The sequence below is a fragment of the Xiphophorus hellerii genome, chromosome 12, assembly GCF_003331165.1.
Source record: "Xiphophorus hellerii strain 12219 chromosome 12, Xiphophorus_hellerii-4.1, whole genome shotgun sequence".
Taxonomy (NCBI): Eukaryota; Metazoa; Chordata; class Actinopteri; order Cyprinodontiformes; family Poeciliidae; genus Xiphophorus; species Xiphophorus hellerii.
The window spans coordinates 10952555-10976397 of NC_045683.1; the positions used below are offsets into that span (position 1 = coordinate 10952555).

General features: G+C 39.0%; 1 protein-coding gene across 2 annotated transcripts in view; it reads right to left on the reverse strand.

The window, feature by feature from the left end:
• Positions 1-23843, reverse strand: part of sema6a (sema domain, transmembrane domain (TM), and cytoplasmic domain, (semaphorin) 6A) — a 146879-nt gene that overhangs the window by 77002 nt on the left and 46034 nt on the right. For both annotated transcript variants that reach the window (XM_032579603.1, XM_032579602.1), the window contains exons 2-3: positions 9097-9259; positions 7127-7244 (exon numbers count right to left, since the gene is read on the reverse strand). In XM_032579603.1, the coding sequence (XP_032435494.1) occupies positions 7127-7244; positions 9097-9196 (218 nt within the window). In that variant the 5' untranslated portion in view covers positions 9197-9259. The remainder of the gene's footprint in view (positions 1-7126; positions 7245-9096; positions 9260-23843) is intronic.

Genomic DNA, 23843 nt, shown 5'->3' on the forward strand with positions numbered 1-23843 from the left:
TGGTTCAAATCCTCTTGACAAAGTGGACGGGAGGGAACCGGCAGGCACCTTTGGGATGTGAAGGGAGTTGTTGAGGTTCTAAATGAGCCGAGGGCATCGAGGGGCCCTCGCTGATGTGGCACCATGAAATGCGACAAGCCAGGGTTCACCCACCCCCAAGTTGAGGCAGGTTGTTCATTTTGAAGGTTAAAGTTCTTATTATGAGTTTCAAAATTCTCACCACATTTGCTTTTATTTGTAGCTGTTTTAGTGTTTAGCATTTTGTAAAAATGCAAATTGCTGCTAAAGTTGCAACAACAACAACAAAAAAATCAAAGCTACCAAATTGGTGTCTTGAATCAGTTTGCTTGTGTGAATCATATACCGAGAGGCAAATGGTGAATGAAATCCAAGACTGAAAACACTTCATTTCCACATCATCACCTTCCTAAAATAATGGACCAAGTCATTTTGACAAAAGTGATTAGGAAGTACCCAACATTAAGTTACAAAACCAATAAAAAACAGTTTTCCTATAAACCAGTAGTCGTTCTTACCTACTTTGATTATTGATGGTGGCAAACATTTGGTAACACTTTAATTGACAAGGTGTGCATAAAACTGACATGACACTGTCATAAACATGACATAACACCTGTCATGAACATGAAGGAGTCTTTGTGAATGTTTGTTGTCATAAAGTGTCATTCTGTAAATAATGACATTTTTTATGCAAAGTTGCTCTAAAAGTTGCATTGAAAGTCCATTAAGTCCACTACTAAGTCCATTTTGTTACTAGCATCTTTGAGGGGTTTTCTGGAAGCCGATTAGTGTGCTGTCATTTGAAAAGTTACTTTGACTGGAAATGGACAAGGCTAAACCTGTGAAAATAACTTACTACCACATTTCAGCCTTCTTATAAAGAAAAAAGAATTATCTGTTATCCTAGAACATAATTCCCCTGAAGTAGTCACAAATGATAAAGCAGGTTGATGACATTCCTACACCGTTATCCTTTGAATTAAACGTGATTTAGGTGATTATAACTTCTGGATCTGCAATCTTTTTGTTTCAGAGTGTGGACATGGCTGGATGTCGTTGGTTCTGCGAGGAGAGAGAGGGAAAGAGAGGAGGCAAGCATGTAATCCCAGTCATTAGTGGGCTTAAAAAGGATTTGGTGGAGCTACAATAATGGAGACTCCAGTGGCCTCCACTGCAAGACCCAAAGAGACCCAACAGGGAGGAGCGCCATCCACAGAGGTACAACTGTTTTAGTTGACTCAACTGAGAGAAAGTAATCTGGATTTTTGAGTGAAGCTGTCTGTCTCTGTGTGACTGCAAATGGCAACCACAAAATTTAGTCCTTTTGCTCTCGGTCTCACACAGATCTCGCACACGCATTCTTGCTCTGATTCCCATGCTTCCCAGCCCCATAGAGGGGTGTAAACACAGTGCGGCTGGTGTTGCCATGGCGAAGCCTGCCTGCAGCCCAAGAATGGCGACTATGCTCTGCATGCGGAGGGGCAGAGGACATGAATGCAAGGCAGCGTATACAGTAACACATTCAGACATACCCTCACGATGCTGATTAAAACTGAGCTGGACAGAATTTCAGATTTATAATACATTTGTTTTGCTTGTATGGACAAGTCAAACTACAATCAAACTACAGTTTCTTTAAGACGGTCTAATCGTAAAAACAAAATAAACTGAGTTCTTAGTTCAGTTTTTTCCACAGTCTTTTGTGTTGCTTTTGTAAACCCAGTATTGTGTTTTGTCTCGTCATGTGAGCTAACTATGATGTTTTACCAACATAACAAAATCTGGCGCACTACCTAGAAGTGGGGATCATTGAAACTCATTCACAATTTTCTTCTAAACATATTTAATAATCTAATAAACAGGTGAATAGCTAAATAAGCCCTGAATAAGTCACTGCTGCATCACAGAGCCACCACAAAGACGAACTAGAGAAAGCCATGTACGTTCACATAAATTACTCCAACTATCAACTTAACTCATCAGTTAACTTAAGAAGTCTGAACTGCTGAAGGAGACCAGAAAATTACAGCAAAGCCTTTGTTCTGTGTGCAGTAAATACATATTTAAAAAGCAGTTACCACACACTTATCTTCAAACGATCTAAATTTGTTTGAAAGCATTTGCTACCAACAAGCCGCCACTTATTTTGTCTCGTGCAATTCAACATTTGCTTTTAATAACTGGCTAAACCAACAATAAAAATAATTTCAGGCACAGCTTTGTGTTAAGTAAGGCGTCATAGGGTTTGGCTATTGTGACCAGACAAGCCAACTAAATCAAGGAGTTTCAACTGGCCTCCTTTAAACAGAAAATTGGACTTCCTCAGGAATGTATTACTTCTGAGATGTTTGAACATGTTTTTATGACTACTTAATTGGAACTGGCTTTAATCAAATTGCTTTACAAGAAGGAGACCAGTCACTCTGACATTGCTGCCGTATTTGCAGGTGCACACGCGTTCAGGCTCATGCATAGATATTTTCTGGCAAAAGTAAAATCATAAATATCCCTTTGAACTTTGATAAATTCCCTCTGAATGCAGCACATAGTGTACCCTTCTCTTGAAATATGGACCTCTGGGACAGAAATCATACAGCTCTCCTCTCCGTGTACAGTTTATTGCTTTGATTAAACATGACTCTGCTACTAAAATACACACGCTGGAAGATAAACGAGAACCACCAAGATCACATATGAGAGTTTTATGCTCCTCACCAAATATTATTTAGCTGATCCATTCAGGAAAAACAGAATTAAACAGCAGCACAGAACGTTAAATGTGCCTGTTGTGCCATCCTATAGAAGATGTGGCTTTTGCAAAAGAACCTAAAAAACAACTTTTATGCACCATCTGAGTTACGAAATAATGACACCATTTTGACCTACGCAGTTCGGCAAAACATTGTGCAGGAGAATTTGATTTTATTTGTTCTGCATTTTAATGAAACAATATTCATCTGAGGGTTTTGGGGACTTTATCAAGCATGAAATGTAAATACTTAATGTTTAAGTTTACATTTGGCAAGGATACAAAAAAAACAAGAAATTACACAGAGAATTGTTTAATGTGGGAAAATACATTTTAGGTTTTGGTAGGGTATTTTAGTGTGTTGATAATAATCTGTTGTAAGGCTATGTTGCTTTTATTGCAAATCCTCTGCGTTGAGACAACACAATGATAAATAGGTATGTGTGTGATATCTAATTGAGGACTATTTCTAGAAATCAGATTTACAAAAACCCGACTCTGTACTGTGGAATTGGCAGTTATACACTTGTTGTACTACAAGCTAGAAGAAAATCATGCCACTGTGATGTTATTAAATAATTCAATGGTGAGATTAAACCACATTTTCATCCCTTTTTTTCCATCACCACAATTTTCTCGCTGCTTTCTGTAAGCTTTAGTGTTAAGGTCACTTAAATCTACATCAAGGGCCGTAAAAGTCCAGTCGGCTGGCCATGTAAGTTGTTTGCATGCAGTGTGAATCCAAGGGCTCAAATAAATGTTCAAGTGATTCTTTGCATACTGATATTGTGAGGATAGCTGGAATTTCTATGCATAATTTTCTAATTTGCAATTAAAATGATTTCTAGGCTTCTTCAAGAAATGAAGATGCACAATATGGAGTTTCTCTTTTCGGAGAGCAGAAAATAAAATGTTTGCTCAAAACTTTTAACTGTTTTGGCATTGGAATGTTTCATTGTGATAAATTTTTGATTTATGTTGCAAAACTCCTTTGATAATGCTGATAACAAAAATGACTTGAAGAACAGCAGAGCTGCTTCTCTGTATTAAAGGTCTTGGATAGTATAACTATATCTTTTCCTGTTTTTTGTATTTATGAAGGTGGTTAAAAAAAATTGTGTTGTCTCTTCTGATAAGAGCAGATATGTGAGGTCCCAAGAAGGGAAATGTCATATTCAGTCCAGTACCTGTCTTACTGAAGCTGAACAAACGGAGTTGTTGATGAAATGACTGCATTTTGTCAGCAGTCCTGTCTCTCTGGATGAACCACTTGATGGAAACTGAGCCTCAGAATGAGATTCAGAATATTAAAAAAATCTAAACTTGCCAAGAGCTGAATTCATATTGAACATTGAGTACATATGAGTTTCAGAAGCCTGATTGTATCTTACAATCCAGAAAATTGGAAGACCTTTTCTTCCTTACATACATAGACAGAAACAGGATTGAGTGTTTTCACTGAAAAATGTCTCCATTCACGCCGGAGAGCTGAGGACAAATTATCAATCACTTCATCTGTTGCTGAGCTTGGTTGCTGCCAAAGACTTGACTCATTCTCTCTGCGGATTAAGCCACTTTTGTCTGTTTACAATTTCATCAGTTTCTATGTTTGTATGCATGGCACAGCTTAAAAATCTTGTGATATTTTTCTTTTTCGTTCACTTTGCCAATGTGGAATCAGGAGCCAAAGGGATTTCATACACTGAACAGTCATTCAAAAGCAGGCCGAAACAGTGCTGGGCTTTGGACGGCGTTCACAGAGGCCATCTGCAAGCTGCTGCGCACCAAGAACTGAGGCGAAGCTAGTCTAGAGGCATGATGGCAGAGCAGTGTGGCGCTGGCCCCAGAATAAACAGGCCATTTAACTGGACAACCTTCATAAAAGCAATTATTGATGCAGCTCAGATTTTTTTTTTGTCTCGATTTGCATCCTGCCTGTGCCGAATGTTGGCTCGCTTTCAAATTGATCCCTGAGGTGGTAATTGTCTCCGCTGTTTGCCTTACGCTGTTGCTTAACTTTTACATGTCTTTATCGATATCCCGTTAGAGCCGATGGATGTTCCTGCCCACAGCTGTCACTCGGGTGCCCATGTAATCGACGCTAAGTTTCCTCTCTGTCTGAGTCGGGATCAATGGCAGTCATCTGACTCTTGTCTAATCTGAAGCAGCCACCCCGCTCGTTTAGGGGTCGCATGCCACGACCATGTGTGAAAATTCCTGCCTGCTTTGAGTGGGCAGACGTGACGGGGACTGACGCGGCTTCAGGAAAAGGAACACATGTGCAGACAGGATCTTGGGGCTCCGACGCCCACCAGGGCTCATGTTCCCCAACCCGTCCACACATGCAGGCGAAGAAATAACTTTTAAATCCACGGGACAACTGGTCAGCACACAAACACATACACACACTCCTCCAATAAAACCTCTGTGTCTCGTTTCCCTCCTCGACCCTTAAGACCTGTGCTACCCCATGTGGAGCAGGTGGGCGACAGCCTCCCTGCCTTTCTTTCGCTCTGCTTCCTCTCACTTTCCACACACCTCCTCTTAATGACCGCCAATATCTTAAAATGTTCTGCCACTTAAGGCAGCAGACTCTCTCCGCCGCTTAATTTGACATGCTTGGGAGAAAAATAAAGAAAGACCCCCATTGTGTCTTTTTCAACAGCCTCCAATCAAGCCTGCCACTCAATTAGCCATAATCGGTACAAAAAAGAGAAAAACTTCACAATGATCCATTTTTCTTCCATTGCGGCAGTTTTTCAATATTATTCTGCACTTTCAGACCTCAGCATAAGGTTAACCTGCCAACTGAATATGGATATAATCCCTTTTTGGCTTGCTCACTTTGCGGAAAGAGGAAGCAGCATGAGCATAAAAAAAATACCTGAAACTAGTTGAAAAATAAAAGAAAAATGGATTTTCTCCACGACTCCACATGGTGTAGCTGAGCTCTATTTTCTGAAAAGACAGACTGACAGATGGAAACAGTTTCACAAAAGCAAATAAATGTAGGTGACAGACAGGAAAACAAAATGTAAACCAAGCTTGAGAGACTTGAAATCGATTTGTTATGTTTCCACAAAAGATAGTGGAAAAATAAAATTTTGATTATATTCTCATATCTGTCAGTTTCAATTTAAATGCTGTCGCAGTCGTTCAGAAAGGAAAAAAAGAGACAACTCCATCTTTCAATGTTATCACTCGTCTGTAATTTTCTGCTACGTGATTATGAGTGGATGTTTTTAAAAGTGCGGCATGAGTCCGATGGGACCTTGTAAGAGGTAAAATGAGCTTTGGCTGAGAACAAGCTTAAAATTGAAAACAACTATAATGCAATGAGAGCAGCAGTCCTCACAACCAAGTCTGAGCATTTTCCTCACTACATTATCAGCAGATTTACCCAAAAAGCTACATTAGCATAAAATTGAAAAGCAACTTTAGACTTAGTTTGAGAGAGTTACGGTGATGAGTGCATGTGATACGACTAGAGATGCACCTGGCCAAAAATCAACATACAATTTTCTCTCAGGACAGAAACGCCAATGCAGATTTTTTTTTTCTTTATTTGAACCAAACCAAATAAAGAAGGAAGACACAATCTTCTCTAGGTTCTGTAATAGAGGAAGTAGTTTTTAATGCGTGTAACCTTTTACTCTGATCAGTAGCTCTTTCTATTTTAGACAGACTTTCAAACATTTTCTCTGGACTAATTGTACTTCCTGCTCTCAAGATGTTTATCTTTACAAGCATTGAAAATGTTTTCCTACATTTATACTACAGTTTACATGGTAATAAGCCGACCAAAGCAACTTTCTTTGAAAAACACTTGTAATAACAGGAAGCACTTGCCAAAACACTGAACCGAATAGAGTAAAAGAACAAAAACAATAACAAAACTGAATAAAATTGAGTAGTATCAGTAAGACAATGCAACAAATGAATTGTATCTAATCATATATGCCTAAAAAGTATGTCTTAAGATTGATTGGTTAAAAAATTATTAACTGAACTAAGCAGGTTATAGGTCCAGTTCCCCTGGTACACTACATGCGTTTGGCATAGTGAGGAAACTGAATCTTCATTATTAGAGGCATGAAGTCTGCATAGCTTAACATGAAATTATGTGAAATTAATTATTTGTTCACTGCTGTGGAATATGCTTTGCTTTGATGTAAATTTTGAGGCAGCATGTATGGAATGCTACACATGTACAAAAAGTCTGAGGAAACACTGAACAAATCCACCTTAAAAAGCTTACAATGTCTGTCCCATTGAGAGGATGAATAAATGCTGCATGAATGAAATGATAAACAATTAGACATCAGGTTAACAGACTGAACAGTGATTATGACATACCTGGCAGCGATGTATAACGTCCTGTTCATGATCAGGATGAGCTGGATGTCCTGTTTGTGCCGCTGCGTGTTGTTCCTCCCAGGTTTGTGGCCCACGAATGCTGGATACTGTTTTGTGTCTGTCAAAAGGTAAAAATTAAAATAAAATATCCCCTCAGTTAAAAAACTAATCAGATATTATGACTTTCTGGGCCTCCAAAGTGTCTTTGTTTAACGAGGGAATGCAGTCAACCTTCTGGGCTCAACCTTCTGGGCTCAACTTCCTGTGCGATAATAACTTTATTATGGCAGAACTATTAATTTCTTTTTTTTAAATTTAACATAATTTTAACAATACAGAATAATTCTAGTAACTGAAGTGCACAGTAAAAGCAGAAGATAATACTTTTTAAGATTTTCTGTAAAATTTAATAAAAGATGCTATTTCAGTTATGGAATAATTAGGACAACCCCACATGTATTTCCACTTAAAATGGATAAAATTACACAAACGTGTATCATTTCAGGTGCCTCTGACAATAAGGTATGCAGAATTTACTACATTGCTCAGCATTTTAAAGGAGGTTTGCCTTGAGGGGTGCTCCTGACTGCTCAAGTGAGAATGATCTAAAAAAGCGTGAAGGTTAGACAAAAGTTTGCCATAAGCAACATAGACGAAGGCCAAGACCGCTTTAATCCTGTTTTTTAGCACATGAGGGTAAAATATTATTTCTTTGACGTGACAGTGAAAGACATGCTTGACAAAGACCAAATACAGCAGTCAAGGAACTGCTATATAACTGCTGAATAAGCCACATAACAACTGTGAAGCATAGAGGGGAAATGTCATGGAGATGCTTCGCTGTAGCAGAACCTGGTCAGCTCATCATCACAGAGTCCACCATTAATTTTTCAATGTCTCAGAGGGAGCTTTGGGAAAATGCGAAAAATGGAAGGAAATCCAAGTGACCCTGCAACATGACAATGACCTGAAACATACCAGTAAATCCACTGAGGACTGGCTGAGGATTAAGTCATGGAAAGCCCAGATCTTGATCTCAATTAAAACAGACCAAACATGTTAGAACAACTCAAACATCTCACTCCTGACAGTGAGAGTGAGACAAACTTTCCTCAGAATATTGGTCACTGGCTGCTAGATGGCTACAAAAAGCATCTCAATGAGTTTGTTTCAACTGAAGAGGTTGAGAGGAATTATTAAAGTCTCTTGACTTTTTCCTGAGCTGGAAAAATAAAATTTTGCTCATATGTTGTGTAATGACCAAGGTACCTTTATGGTTTTTGCTTTATAGATCCCAAGTTAATATATAAAGAGGTGTCCTAATTTCTTTCATTTGACTAAATATGCCACTTCGCTCCATGCGTACACTCTGCTATTGGTGGTTTTGGATGACAGCGCTTGGTTTGAGGAAACAGTCTGAGTAACACAGGTCCGTATGAGGCTGTCTGGTTTGAGTTCTGGTTTTCTCTGCCAGGACACAGAGCATTACGCCCACAGTAAGGAGAACAGGACACGATGCAGAGAGAAACACTGGGAGAAACAGAGAAAACAATGACCATATCTTTACAGCTTTCCAGAGCGTGCTCTATCAGAGCAGCACAAGCACCCTGACAGCGGATTATCCAATCATGTGAGGTGGGCTCAGTTTCAAATGCTGCCTTAAGTCTTTTATTTTAGTCCATGTATAGGGCCCATCCTTTGGTGCCAATTTGCACTCCAGGCCTGCAGAAGGAGTTCATTTTTGTGGGGAAGGTAAGTGCTGTAGAGGAAGCACTAGTTGAGAGGGTGTCGGAAGAGTAAAAAGACTGAACAAATGAGACACATACTGAGAATGGAGAGTTCTGAAGTACAAGACAAAAAGGGAAAAGAGAGAAAGCAGAGAGACTACTTCTAATGAGAGGATGGATTGTGCACAAGAGAAGAGATAATAACCCAGAGAAAAGAAAGAGAAGCAAGGAAAAAACACTTACAGTTGCCATGTGAGATGCTAATAGGCTCACTGTCCTCAGGGAAACCCGCCCCGGCTATTTGCAGTAGCGTGAAGTAGAGTACTAAGGCCTCTGACCTCATGGTCACTCCAACACCGCCGCCGCCGCTGCTGCTGCTGGTCCTCTGCTAAAGATGTGTTTTCGCCTGCACATGAGGAGACACAGGCAGAAAGGCGAGGATGAGATTCTCAGAGAAAATAACAACAAAGTTCATGTAACAGTTCTTTCACCTGGCTGCAGAATCAATATTCCCCGTGTTCGATTCCTGCATTTTAGGTCAAAGGCCACTTCACACATCCCTCCTAAATTAGCTGTTTGAGCAGTTTGACCCAGCTTCTTTCAGACAGTCCGAGTTATATTTATAAGCATTTTCGATGACTCAAGTAAGCCACCATGCAAGCAAAACCAAATTAATTGGATTAGGGAGGTAATATGCGTCATAGATCGATGTCAGGCAGAGCAGATCTCTCCCTGCAGGAGTATGACAGGGTCTTAGTGAAGCAGGAGTGCTCTTGTTGAGATTAACCTGCTGCACAGCGTCGGCCATGCGTGGAGATGGGGCAGGGCAGCATGGCAGGTCCTTTATTTCATACTTTGCACTCTCTTACAAGGGTAGAACAGTCCTGTACACTGACTCTTACATGTTCAGGGACATGATACACCACCTGCTGAATCAGAGAATGGATAACAGTCTGCTTTATATGAAGCATTTTGGTTTTTATATTGATAAATACTAGGACTGTGAGGATTAATGCATGTGATTAATCTAAAAAGTTGAACGCATTAATATTACATAGTACAGATTAATCACAGTACCTATTTTGACCAAAAGGCCTCTGTGGCCCCCAGGGTTGCGTAGTTCAAAACAGTCCTTAAGACTGAGTTTAACAATGCAGAATCGCAAACATGAGTGAAATGATAAGCAAGGAGAGTCAGCGGTGTGCTTGGAGGCAAATTATGCTTTAAAAAACACCGCAGTTAGAGCAGGCGTCCCGTATACAGGAGCTATAGACGTTGATGGAGCTATCCCAAGTTCGAATCGCATCCTCATTTCCTTTGCCGCATGTCTTTCCTTCATTCTCTCTGCTCCTTTCCTGTCAAATTACTATCAAGTAAAGGCGGCTAGTGCCTAAAAATACTTAAATGGACATTTGGATAAGCACAACCAGTTTATATTTAACATTAAGTTTGAAACAAAATCACTTATTTTAAACCTTCCTGAATATGAAAACCTGTAAAACTGAGAAGTTTGGTTTGAAACAATAAAACATTTTCTTCAACATTTTTTGAAAATGTGCATTTTTACATTTCAAGCTTACAAAGGCAAGCATAGTGATTTATCATGGTCATTCACAGCCCTGGTGTGATTAATCTGATTAAATTTCTTAATCGTTTGACAGAAATACAAAGTATTTTTTTATAACTTTGTATAAATCTTTGTGTCAGACCACAGAAGAAAGACCACACCAAAACCATCCCGAGTCATACGATACATCGCATCATTGAAAACTTTTACTCCTCCTCCTATTCCTTCACCTGCATCTGTCCTTTTCTATCAGCAATAATATGTAGGAGGGGGTCCAACCTTGTCCATGGTCTGCATCCCAAACCATCCCACCTATTCCATCATGTCAACCTTTAAAGAAATCATCTTGTTTTCTTACAGTAACAGTCACGTGAAAGCAAGTTTTTTTTATCCTCAAAGCAAACGCTGAGCTAATGCAGCATTCTCATAGCTCAAATGGAGGCATCTGGGATTAGCTTGCTGCAGTTTGTGTGCACACAATTACACCCATAAATCATCCGAGACAATTATTGCATCTGTAATCTAATCAGGAATAAAGCGTTTAATTTGCATGAAGCACCTTCAGTTTTTTTTTTCTTTTCTCTTCTCTTTTTTCTTCTCTGCTGGAGCTGGGAGGATGAGACGTAGCTGTGCAGAAAGAGCATGGGATGCTTCAGGGATGAGGAATTGAATAAAATAGTCGATTTCATTTGCCTCAGCCTGATAAAAGTTGTTTATCCCACGCTGTATTTTCATTCGCTATTGTATATCTTAGAGGGGGAGCGACCAGGAGAGAAGAAGAAGATGGAGGAAGAGGAGGAGGAGGGCTTACTTTCTCTTTTTTCTCTGTCATGTCCCTCTGCCTCTCTTCCCCCATCTCTCGTTCTCTCTCCATGCTCCTGTGAATCTCATTCAGGAGAGGAATGAAAACACTATTCAGTGGTAGATTCATTTTAACACTGAGGAGAATACCAATACTAAAGCCTGGATACGACCTTGATCTCAAAAGCTTCTCCCTTCCCCGCCATCCTTTCTCACTTGTTGGTCTGCCATCTTATCCCTTGCATAGTGAAATTATTTTTTCACATTTTAATAAGACAGCTCTATTTCAAAAATAGATGTTGCTTCAGTCCAACATCATCTCCTAGTGAAATGCATTCAGGCATTTCCAGGAATTGGTTTCTCTCAACTCCTGAGAGATGACAACAGGCTTTCTTTGGATTGTGTTGGTGGGTTATCTATGCTGAATTCAGAATGAATGTTTAATTTTTTTTATTTCGTCCAAATTGAAAGTGGATTTTTTTCTCTCTTTTTTTGCCTGTACAGTAGAGCAAACCTCACTGGGGGGCTAAGATGTGAATCGTTTTTGGACCTTGACCCAGAACTCTTCCAGTAATTGACTGATTGATGAGCAGGAAGTAGAATAAGAAAGAGGAAGTAGCCCTTAGGGAGTGAAAGTAGTCAGTGATGGATGGAGGCCGCACCAACCAACAAAACAAGACACGGCTCAGATGAACGAGGGGCGATTCTGAAACTCTGCCTCATTATGTCAGAATCCTAACTGCATCCTTCGCACAAACACAGACGATGTTTTTATTGTTTGTGGGGAAATTTCAGACGAGTTTTCCAGACATCTCACTGGTGATCAGCTGTGGCTGGAGGCAGAGAAGCTCCTCCATCCATATCAGCAGGTTTTAATTGGATGCTAAAATCCCTCCCATGATACACAAAATAAATTGAGCACAAAACATCTTACGTGAAACCTCTAAACCTTCCAGTGACCCTTTCATTACCGGCTGCAACACAGGAGTAAAAGGGACGAGGCAAGACACAGCCTGTCTTTACCGAATTACGCTCTGCGTGGAGGAGCCAATTGCTTCCTTGTGTGTTAAGTATGACTGAGTGTGTAGAGCTCTGATCTAAAATGCTTCTTTTGTGTGGCAGTGTTTAGACACACATACACTGAGGACATAAGGGTTTGGGAATCAAGGATCAAAGGCACGCCCACACTTCTGCAATAAATTACCTGCTACCAAAATAACACAGTGGAGGTGGAACAGTGACGATTTCAACTCTTTTAGAGCTTTCACTGAAGAAAACCAAAGGAGAACATCTAAAGAGGGTTAAAGTTTTAGAACGTTGTTCTTCTGCTGTTTACAACTAACTTTGGGCTGGGCAACAAATCAATAACTATATATTGTAATAAACAATCAATATCAATAGAAAGCATGTCCAATGGAATGTTCAATAACTGCAGAGCATTACTTTTCTTCCCGTTTCCACATATCAGGATGCAGAATAGTGACTTTTGATGGGTATTAATGATGTACAGGTCAGATGAATGCGACCTGGCAGTACAGCGACAAGTCACATTTGAAATATCAGATACGTTTCAAATTTAGGTCCAATTGTAAAAATCCGATCTGTGTTGTTCAGACTGTCGTGAAAAGATCAGATACAGGTCACAACAAGGTAAAAATAAAATCAGATTTGGCTCACTTCAGACTGCAGTGTGAACACAGCCTAAGTGTCATAAAAGCTCCAGAAGGTACCTGATGAATAAAAGTGAAATCAACAGCAGTCTACAATACTCAAAGTTTCAACAAAGTCCTAGAAAAAAGCGAGCAAGTTCCAGAATTTTAGTTCTGCAAAAGTATCCAGCAAGTTTAATAACATTTTCCACAAATACACTATAAGTTCTAGCAAGAACCTGGCAAGTTGCGGAAAGTAACATTTAAGGTTTAGGTATAGTACAGATTGTATTCTGTAGTGATTCCATAACATTTTAGGGAGCCTTAAAGCATAAAAAGGAAAAGGTGGAGGACTTAAACCTTGAAGAAGGCACATGTAGGTAATAAAAACACAAAGACCCCCCTATCCCCTCTCTGAACCACACACTCAACAATCTCGTAACACACACAGCTCCGAGCAGAAAAATACGCATAGGATTCATGACTATAAACAACATCCGTGCAAGTCAAAGCAGACAACCAATCAAGGGGGGAGAGACGCCCATGGGGGCCACCAGGCTGAGCTGCATTAGCTTTAACAATAAACACATTAGCCAGCTTAATGATGTTGTTCCCGCTCTTGCATCAACACGTTAGCTATGGGTGCACGCTCGTGATAACACATTTATTTTAATGACAAGGTCGGTCACAGTGGGCTTCAGGTGAGGAAGGGGAAGGAAATGTTGGCCAACATTTCTTCTCTTTGACAGCTTCGATGAGAGCACAAACAGATGAACGTAAAGCCTGGTTCTCTAGAACAACACGGCATTTCGTAGACACATGCACAATTAGCTAATCTTCAGAGGGTCCCAGCTGTTCATCTCTCAAAGCCCCCATGGTGCCCAGACACAGTGTGCAATGGAGTGAGAGATGGCTTTTTGATTACATCTGAGTAAAACCTGTTGCTGATTAACTGATGCTTCTGAATGTGTGTGGCGCCAAGGAGAAAAACAAGTACACAAATATAGTTTTACCACAAAGAACATATGTTTGCTGTCAGTTGGGAAAGTGCTCTGGATTCCCTTGATTTCAGAAGAAACAGTCTGATATCACACAAAGAGGTCTTTCAGGATGAATAACTCTGGAAAATGTGAGAAAATTAGTTTCCTTTAATCTTCATTCATGAGGCTGCCATTATTAAACCATGATAACAAAGGTTTCTTTGACCTAAGAAAGGATCTGACTCTTACTCATTCACTGACTCCTACCAAACCATTTGCTGCCTAAATTTACCAACTGTTTGAATAAAACAGGTAATCTTGTGAAAACTGGCGTCAGATGTACGAACCAGATCAGAGGCCAGTTACAAACATAATGGAGTAGTTCTTGTGTGTTTGAGCGAGCTTAACGGCTAACAGACATTTGTAAAGACCTAATTGCACATTTTAGATGGGACAAAAGGCAACAATACAAAGATATTTCTAAAGAACACATTTATCTTTTGTTGTGCTTGAATTTCAGTGTGTTTAATTAAATCCTAATTTTATCATTTCCATTGTGGAGGAGGGCCATAACACTAACAGGAACAAAGAATTGGCTCCTTCCCCTACAGATGTATCATCTAAGGACTCGTTCAGTGACTATGGAAGGAACACTCTGATTGTGCCATTAAAAATCATAATTTAAGTAATAAAACTTTATATTTCAAACTGACTAGACTCAGGGTCACTAAATAGTCCTTGGAAAATTGTAAATATTAAATAGACGTGGATGTTAGAGATAGCTCTCATTGGAGCTGAACTCCAATCTAACTATAACGTAGTTAAAATTTCACAGCATTTACACTGTAAAGCTAAATTATAATCTTTTCAGAGTTAGAGGAAGTTGGAAACATTCACAGATATTTGTCTTTGTTTTTATTATCAACATATTCATTTAAAAGCCATAAAACTTTATTTAAATTGAATGATATATCCTCTCTTTCCCCACAGATGGTTAATCACTTAAAATCATATTCACTTAAAGTTATGGCAAAATTTGAGCTAAATAATTGACCATTTAGAACATATGTCTGAAATATAATGTTGAATGAATTTTCCTGGTCAGCCTGCCTCAGAATCAAGACTTTTTTGTGGGTAAATGCAGCAGAAAAATGTCAGAAATCTCAGCTTTTCTGATATTTTTACTCAACTTTTTGCAAACTGATTATGAGTCAACAGGTAGTTTTAGACTATAAATGTTACCTCCATAAATATAGTGCAAAAAAGAGGCAAGTTTTCTTGTCAATTCCTCTAAATGGGAAAACAAGAAGCAATGACAATCAGATTAAGTAATTTAGGTGTTTTCAATCCAAGTCTAAAACTTGAATTCAGTGGGATTGAAAACTGTTATTTTTTTATGTTAAAGGATTTCACCTGTAAGAATCGCCTTGCAGGTGTTTACTCTCGTCATTCCTGGTCATTTTGTTTTTATTCTGTCTTACAGAGGTATTTCAGAGGAAGATTTTCAAGCATAAATGTCTGTCTGGATCAGATTCGAGCAGCAGTTCCTTCAAGGATGTCTCCAGCTGGCACTCACTGAGAGCGTCTATAATCAGAACTGTGACTATAATAATAATAATAATAATAATAATAATAATAATAATAATAACAATAATAATAATGGAGGAAGTGGGTTGCAGTCTAAGAAAGAAATTCAAATGATTGACTTTTAATATATACTGTATATACTGTATATATATATATATATATATATACAGTACAGACCAAAAGTTTGGACACACCTTTTAATTCAATGAGTTTCCTTTATTTTCATGACTATTGACATTGTAGATTCACACTGAAGGCATCAAAACTATGAATAACACATGTGGAAATATGCACTAAACAAAAAAGTGTAAAACAACTGAAAATACATCTTATATTCTAGTTTCTTCAAAGTAGCAACCTTTTGCTGTGATTACTGCTTTGCACACACTCTGCATTTTCTTGATGAGCTTCAAGAAGTAGAAACCTGAAATGGTTTTCACTTCATAGGTGTGCCCTGTCAGGTTAATAAGTGGGATTTATTGCCTTATAAATAGTCATGAAAATAAAGAAAACCCATTTTAATTAGAAGGTGTGTCCAAACTTTTGGTCTGTACTGTATATATACATATATATATCTGTGATATAGATGTGGGGTCTCTTACTACTATAACCTACAGTCACCACATTTGGGAGCAGAGATTATAAATGACACTTGCTGAGTTTGTGCTTTTCCAACACAAACCCAACTTCCACCACATAAAAAAGAGTCGTATTTAAACCTGTTTTTATGATCACCCAAGGATGATGTGGCTGCAAATAAAAGCATCAAGTCATTTTTCTGTATTCTTTAGAGATCAGAGCCTCCCATAGCGTGCTCAGGCGGAGGCAGAACATTTACTGAGAGAAACAGGAAATAGAAGTGTTCTTGTGTAGTACAAGAGATAAATTTGTCCTGTAAACATCGGTGATAAGAATAGAAGAAAACATGCCTGAGTGGGAGTGATAGAGGAGCGATTTTCTTTTCTTGGAGCTTAATAATAAAAAAAAAGGCTATTGAACAGGTGAATTATTACAGTGCAGTCATTTTAGCTCCTTGAGAAGTTTGTGTTGCATGTCTCGCAGCATTAGAGCAGAAATAGACCTTTACACACAGGTGCGAATGCAACACCCATTAAAACACCAGACAACACCTTTACAACACAGCATCCTTCTAAGGAGCTCTCGACCACTCTCGGTTATGACACCTGTTGACGGGTGAGCTGGAGGAAATTGTGTCTGAGCTGATGTGTGAAAGTAGAAGAAGATTAAACCGAGCAGCATTAAAAAGAAAAAACCCCAGGAAGACAGAGAACAATCCTGATCCGACAATAAGGGAGATAAAAAACGGGCCGCATCCCAACCACCTACGGCTCCCGAATGGGGAGGATCGCCTCGCAGGTGTTTACGCTTGTCATTCCTGGCCTGATAAATACGCTGAAAAAAGATAGCCGAAGCCCAGTAGGCTGTGATAAGAGGAGGAAATGGAGAAAGTGCAAAGGGAGGAGACCCGCCCGTTTTACTGGGAAAAAGAAAACCAGCAAGTCTACCATCCAACACAAACACACACGCTCGCATCAACGCCCTTTTCCTTGCCTGTTTTTAAACCCTTTCTCATCGCCTCCAAATGAATATCTGCATGGAGGCAATCCATCATGGTTTGATTATTAAAAGACAAGGAAGTTGAGTTGAATGAGGCACCCCGCAGCTGTTAGTCAGCTACTGAAATAAAAGCCTGAATGTAAGAAGTGAAGGATTGATTCTGGGAACGAGCCAAGGACCTCTCAAAAACAAATGGGAAGGAATTACAGAGCAGAAAATAAAAGAACGATGCATACAAACTGCAACAATAAAAGCCTAACAAAGACATTCAAGACTGGCTGTAACCCTCTATCTATATTATACTGACTTTATGATCTAAAATACCTTAGACTTGGGTGTATTTTTGAGGTTCCTAATCATTAAAAACAATTATTTAAGAGTGAGGCACATTGTTTAGTAGAACAGGAGAACCATATACAGAGGTTCGATTCCTAGCCACGGGTCAGTTACTGCCTGTTTTCTCCATCTCTCACTGCCCTTTTTCATGTCCAGCTACAAATAAAAATATAAAGCAAATAAAAAAGTCAAAAACAACCCGAAAAAATTTTAAACAATTATCTACCACAAATAAGATATGAGTTTTCAGGACTGGCCTCGGTGTGTTTGAGTGCTCTGCAAAAACACAAAATCTTACCAAGTATTACTGGTCTGGCTTCGAATCCAAATAAATTACTATAATTTAAAATAAGACAAAACTAACATGCAAGTAACTCTTCAGGGTGATGTAGGAGCTTGTTTTAAGTCAATAATTACTTAATATTGAAAGAAAAAGTACTTGTTATAAGTGAAATAATCTGCCAGTGGAACAAGACATTTTTCCCATATTATGTCTTTATAATATGGGACAAAATTGAAATGAAATGATGAAAATGTAATGGAGAAGAAATAAGGAAAGAAAAGAAGTGGAAATAAAAATAAGAAAATGATAGAGGATAATAGAAAAAGGAGAAGTAAGATAAGGAAGGGACGAGAAATAAGGACAACAAATGAAAGAAAAGCAAAGGCAGGAGAAAAAAGAGGAAAGAGAGGGCAAATGAGGAAAGGTAAAAAAAGATGAGAAAGGTGGTGTAAGGAAAGGAATTGAAAGGAGCAAAGAGGAGTTAAAAGGTAATGGATGTTCGTTGTTGAGAAAAGAGAATGATCACAACTAACGTCATTCTAACCTCGCTTAAAGCAGAAACTCATGTGAAATAAATGATGAGAGGAGAAAACTACCGCTCAGAGTATTGTTTTCTAAACTAGGTCAGGAGGAAGCACCATGCTCCCAAATCTTCTCTAGAAAAAGCTTTCAAGTTCAGCCAGGAACAAAACAGAAATCGGTGCAGAGAGTTAAATCAATCTAAAGCAGCTCTAAAAATAAGTTAAGCATTTAAGGCAGCATGTCTTAACATATTAAGAACAGCTCTAAATAAAAATAGCAAACAGTTTAACTTTCTCATATCTGCAAAATAATCTGCAATACAACATTATTACAGTTGTAGATTATAATACTGAGAGCATATTGAGTCGTGTTCCTACTCATATTTGCCCTCCATGCTCTCTCATCAAGTCTCACTGACTAAGTGAAAACTATTTTTTAATGTTTTGTGATTTCTTTTTCTCCACCTTTCCTTTAGCGTCACTTTAACTCTTTGAGAACAGCAGCCTGACTAAGAAGGTGAGAATGTTACCTGCTTTGAGGTGGAAAAGCTTTCATGAATCAAAACAAGCCCCCTCTGTGCGCGGCGCATTTAAGCACACAAACAAACACAGAGCTCAAAATGTGAAGCACACACACGCAGCTGCCGCCAAACAAAGAACAAGGTTACGTGTTTAAATATCAGAACCTTTCTCAGGCCCGTCACTCACTGCTTGTGACGACACCAGCGGTGAAGCTTAATCAATCTGGATTCAGCTGATACCGAGCTGTGTGGGCAAAGCAGAAAAAATTGCTGCTGATAAGGCTGAGCTTGGTAGCACATGGCCTTCTCCATCTCCCTTTTGATCCAATTATCTCTTTGGTCAACTCTGTCTGCCTTTTTGATGCACATTCTGTTGTACTGCCCTCGGATTATCGCTTTACTCTTCATGTGCTGCATATTAACAGGGCATGCTTTACATATAGCAAGGTGGTGATTTAAAGTGAAATTCACCTGCATGGAGTTATTGAACCTAAGCCCTTTTAAAAGGGCAAAAAGTGTCCATGAAATAATAAAGGAAGGGTCTGTTCCTTCCAAGAGGAAGACAAATATTGGCGAAAGCTGGCAGGATGTCACAGAGATAAACGCCACATTAAGTCCTCAGAGACAGATGCTGGCATGACGGAGGCAGAGCCCCGCCGAGCAGCAATCACAGTGTTCAAACTGTCACTCAGCAAAATGCACATTTTAGACGGAAACTCGCTTTACGGAGGCCAACTGCAGGGTGCCTCCAGGCAGCGCTGAGCAATTTGATGCCACGCTTAGTCATGATACAGACCTGGGAGCTCCAGCCTGCCAGGTTGGTGAGTCAAGTGAGGCTCGACGTTCACGACGCCTGGTGTTAGGAGCAAATGATTGAATGTTTAGAAATGTTTTTGCTGGAGCAAATGCACAATCTACTGTTTGTCGGGAATCATCGGCTTTACCACAAACTGAGAGCAAATTACTTTCCAGTGTATTTACAGTTTTGATTTCCAGATTTAATTTGTCACTTATATTGTAGAAAGTAACATATCAGATGGGAAACAGTGATGGACATGAGGAGGTATTTACAGTTTCTCTTTGTCTACACCCACCAAAGTAAAAGTTTTTACATTCATTACAAAATAGACTAAACTAAGTAAGACTGGATGATAGATTTAGGTCTGTCTTTGACTAGGCCGTTCTAACACATCAACATGCTTTTATCTAGCTGGCTGTATGTTCAGTGTAGGTGTCCAGATGTAGACATTTTGTAGACTTTTTTTTTTTTTTTGCTCTAGTCATCATCTCCGACCACCTTACATGTCCCAGTTAAATAAAAGCAGCCCCCTAACACCACAGTGTTTCATAAGTACACAGCTGATAGATTATTTCTTCCATTTGAGCAGTTTGTGTTGATTTATCACTTTGAATCCAAATAAAACACATTAACATTAATGGTTTTAAATTCACAAAATGTAAAGAGGTTCAAGAGGTAAAAGTAGTTTTGCAAGACTCTGTAAAAGAGGGAAAACATGATGGGCTTGCAGCCTTTCATGCCTCGGTTCTCTGAATGAAAACAGAAATTAGTGAGGGTATTAGAGTATGGAGGATGTGATGCTGGGGCTCTTTTTCCCACAGCTAAAAGAGGATTGGTCAAATCAATAAAACAATAGATGTAATTCTCACAGAAGAGTTATATGGTTAGAAGCTCTTCCAATAAATGAGAAAAGCCTTCACATCAATATTAAACAGCTGCTCATCCATTTATTTTTTATTTTATGGATATAAATGTCTCAAGGAGACCTGGCAAAAGGATTTCAGTTATATATTTATATTCAAATGTGCTATGCATGTAAAAGAAACGGGGGGAAAAAATATGCTTTATCTCCATACTTTAAGCTCTTAAAATTCAGACTCAAGCTGTTATTGTGAGGAGAGCCATTTTCAGTTATCTAGACTTAAATGTCAAAACTAACATTTTATGAGATGTGTTGGAAAAACAATCACAGTGCTGGAAAATTCTTCACAAATTTGTTAAATTAAAACCAGACACATGGGTTTTACATTAGCTGAATGAAGAGCAATCCTAAAAAACTGTTAGAAGCTCCAGAAAACCTGAGACTCCAGCGGAGGTTCTGCCTTCCAGCATAAAAACAATCCTAAATTCACAACCAGAGCTACGGAGGGACGATTCAGATCAGAGAATATTTATCTGTCGGTTTGGTCCAGTCAAAGTCCACACCTTAATCCAACTGGGAATCTGAAGGAAGGCCTTAAAATTGATAATCACAGATGCTCTCTGTCTTGATCTTAAGGTGTTTTACAAAGCTTGAGCAAACATTTCAGTCTCTAGAGGTGCAAAGCTGGTAGACTAACAGCTGTAACTGCAGCAAAAGTCTTGACTCAGGAGAGCTAAACACACACACATCTGTCTTTCTCCTTCCACCTCACAATTATGCAATATTTTGTGTTAGTCTGTCACCCAAAACCCATGAATTTTGTAGATTTAGACGTGGCAAAATGTGAAACGCTTCACAACACTTATTCTGGATTTGTATTTTTAACATTTCAACTCTGACTTGCAGCTGTTTTTCTGGAGTTCTTTTTGTCTCCGAGAGCCTTAACTGGAAAAGCAGGCACAGGATATAAACAGGTGGCCTGCAGTGACTGAATAAGAGGTGTTATGGTTTTCTGTTGTTGAATCCATCTGGTGCAGTTTTCACATTTTGCAGCCTCTCACTTACACATAATAGGTGTGCCTCAGAGTCATTCAAGGTGTGATGCAGTCTGCCTGTTCCTCATTGAGCACCAAATTCCCCGATCATCAGCAGGTTAAAGACTTTTTAATCCTAAACCTTTTAATAATGAATCCAAACATGCTAAGTTACTGTTTATCTAGTTGTTCTTAAATGAAATCCTGAAAACAGACAAAAAAAAACATTCAGTTCTGTTCAACAAAATCAAAATTAACATTTAGTAGTAAATAATGCAGCTGGATATCACATCAGGTGCATTTATTTCAATCAACAAGCCTGCAAATGTAGCCTGATTTAATTTACTGCTTTACCTCCACAGAAAATCATTTCTATAGCCCTGTTAATGTCATCTTTCTTGTTGCGCTCCCGGCTCATTTGAGGCAGGTTCCATTATGCTAAGTGACTGAGCCTGCGTCCTCGCTGATAACTGGCTAACTGGCCTTCTGTTCCTGGGCAGCAGGCCCATCAGATCTGACTTAGCATGATGCTAATCTCTGTTTAGGTGGCCCAGGATTGGGAGAGAAAGAGTGACTCACGCACACAAACACAATTTCAGTCTTCCTCTATGCCTCTGACTTACTTTCAGACATTTTCAGTGTCTCTGGATAACAATTTACCTTCTCTGGCTCGGCTTCTCTCCCTTTGCTGCATCTAAGTACCAAATAAATCCTCAAAACCAAATAAAGACTTATCATACAGACCCCGCTTCTGTCCATTTTCATCCATGACAGGAAGCATATATTTATTACTGAGAATGGAACAAACTCAACACAATTACAGCCAGTGTCAGCTTGCGATACTGCATTGCCGATAACAGAGTATCTTGTTCTCTGTTAGTACATCACATCCAAGAGTGTAAGGATAAAAAAAGGACATTCAATCCTGCTGCTGCATGAAGCCAAAGTCACTTACTGACAGTGCATTGTCACAGAGTGGGAGCTGTACTGCTATTGTACAGAATGAATGTGGTTATCTCCAGAGGCCGTATTGTAGGAATGATGCAGCCTGCTCTAAGCGAATGAATGAGGTGCTGAAGCAGGCCGATCACCGAGGCGTCCAATCAGTATGCAGAGCGAAACTGTACACAATGCAAGGCAACAGGTTGCAAATTACATGCTGTCAGTCGGCAGCGGCGTGCTCACTGTCGTTATGTTATTATGTCAGAAGATGAGGTAACACAATACAGTAAGTGCAGTGATTTGTGCTGAAATACGAGAAACATTTGAAGGCTATTTCTTCTTTTTTTTGTCTCGGTTCAACCACATTCAGTCTGACTAGACATGACTTGATATGAACCTTGAATAGAAATACCAGCGTGCCAAAAGATTTAAGTACATACAAAAACCCAGGAAATCATCTCATTTCTGTTTTTCAAGTATGTTTTCAAGAAAAGCAATATTGTTTTCTATGTATAATACACAAGATTGGTATTTGTAGTAGTAATAATAACCAACTAATATTAACAACTAACACATATTGTTATTTAAATTTTGAGGGACATGCTTGAAAAGACATTTATATTTGGAACTAGATTCCAAGCACTATGCAGAATATTTCAGCTGCTGCCACTGTTTCCTGTCTTGCTGTATGTGCTGGCATATTAACAAAAGCATGTGCCATGAATTTAAATGTGGGGAATTGTAGAGGACTTTGTCAAACATCAAGTTGTGTCACATTTTTTTCACTTCTGATGCACTCCTGTTCTGAATAATGCATATCCATTAGGATCAAGAGTGTGGAATACACAATGTTCTGCTGTCTCAGGACAGGGTGTGTCACTTTTTCTGTGAGGTCACTCGTCATTTCACCGTTAAAGTAAATCTACTCATCATTGTCAGTTTTAAACAACCATCATGTCAGAGTGAGTGAGAGAGTGACACACATCTGCACGATGACGTGCGCAAGCAGAATTGTTGGAGATGCTGGAGAAAAAGAAAAATCTGACAGACAAGTTTTATTGAGTGTTTAAATTGTGCATTCTTCAAAATCAAATACATACCGTAGAGATATTTTCTTACGGCATCATGTCTTCCACTGACATCGAAGGCAGATATTGTATAATGTTATGTAGGTATTATTTACCAGATCAATCCATTCTCAACCAGAAATACATAGAAAAGTGTTTTTTTTCTTTTAACGAAAGGAAAAGTGTAGTATCCGTCTTTGAGCCGACTGACCAGCAGTTCACAGCAACAAGTGGGTGAGAAGCAGTTTTGAATCTGAGGAATATTAAAACCTTTGTGTGGCTTATTGCTGTGCCATGCCTTATTCCCAGAAAAAGAAACAACGAAGCTGAGAAATGGAAAATAAGAAAATTATATGGCATTTGTCCAATTTTACCTTTTAGAGACACACAGGCAGATTGATAAAGGGGATGTACAGTACAGACCAAAAGTTTGGACACAACTATGCATCTTGGGGAAACCAGT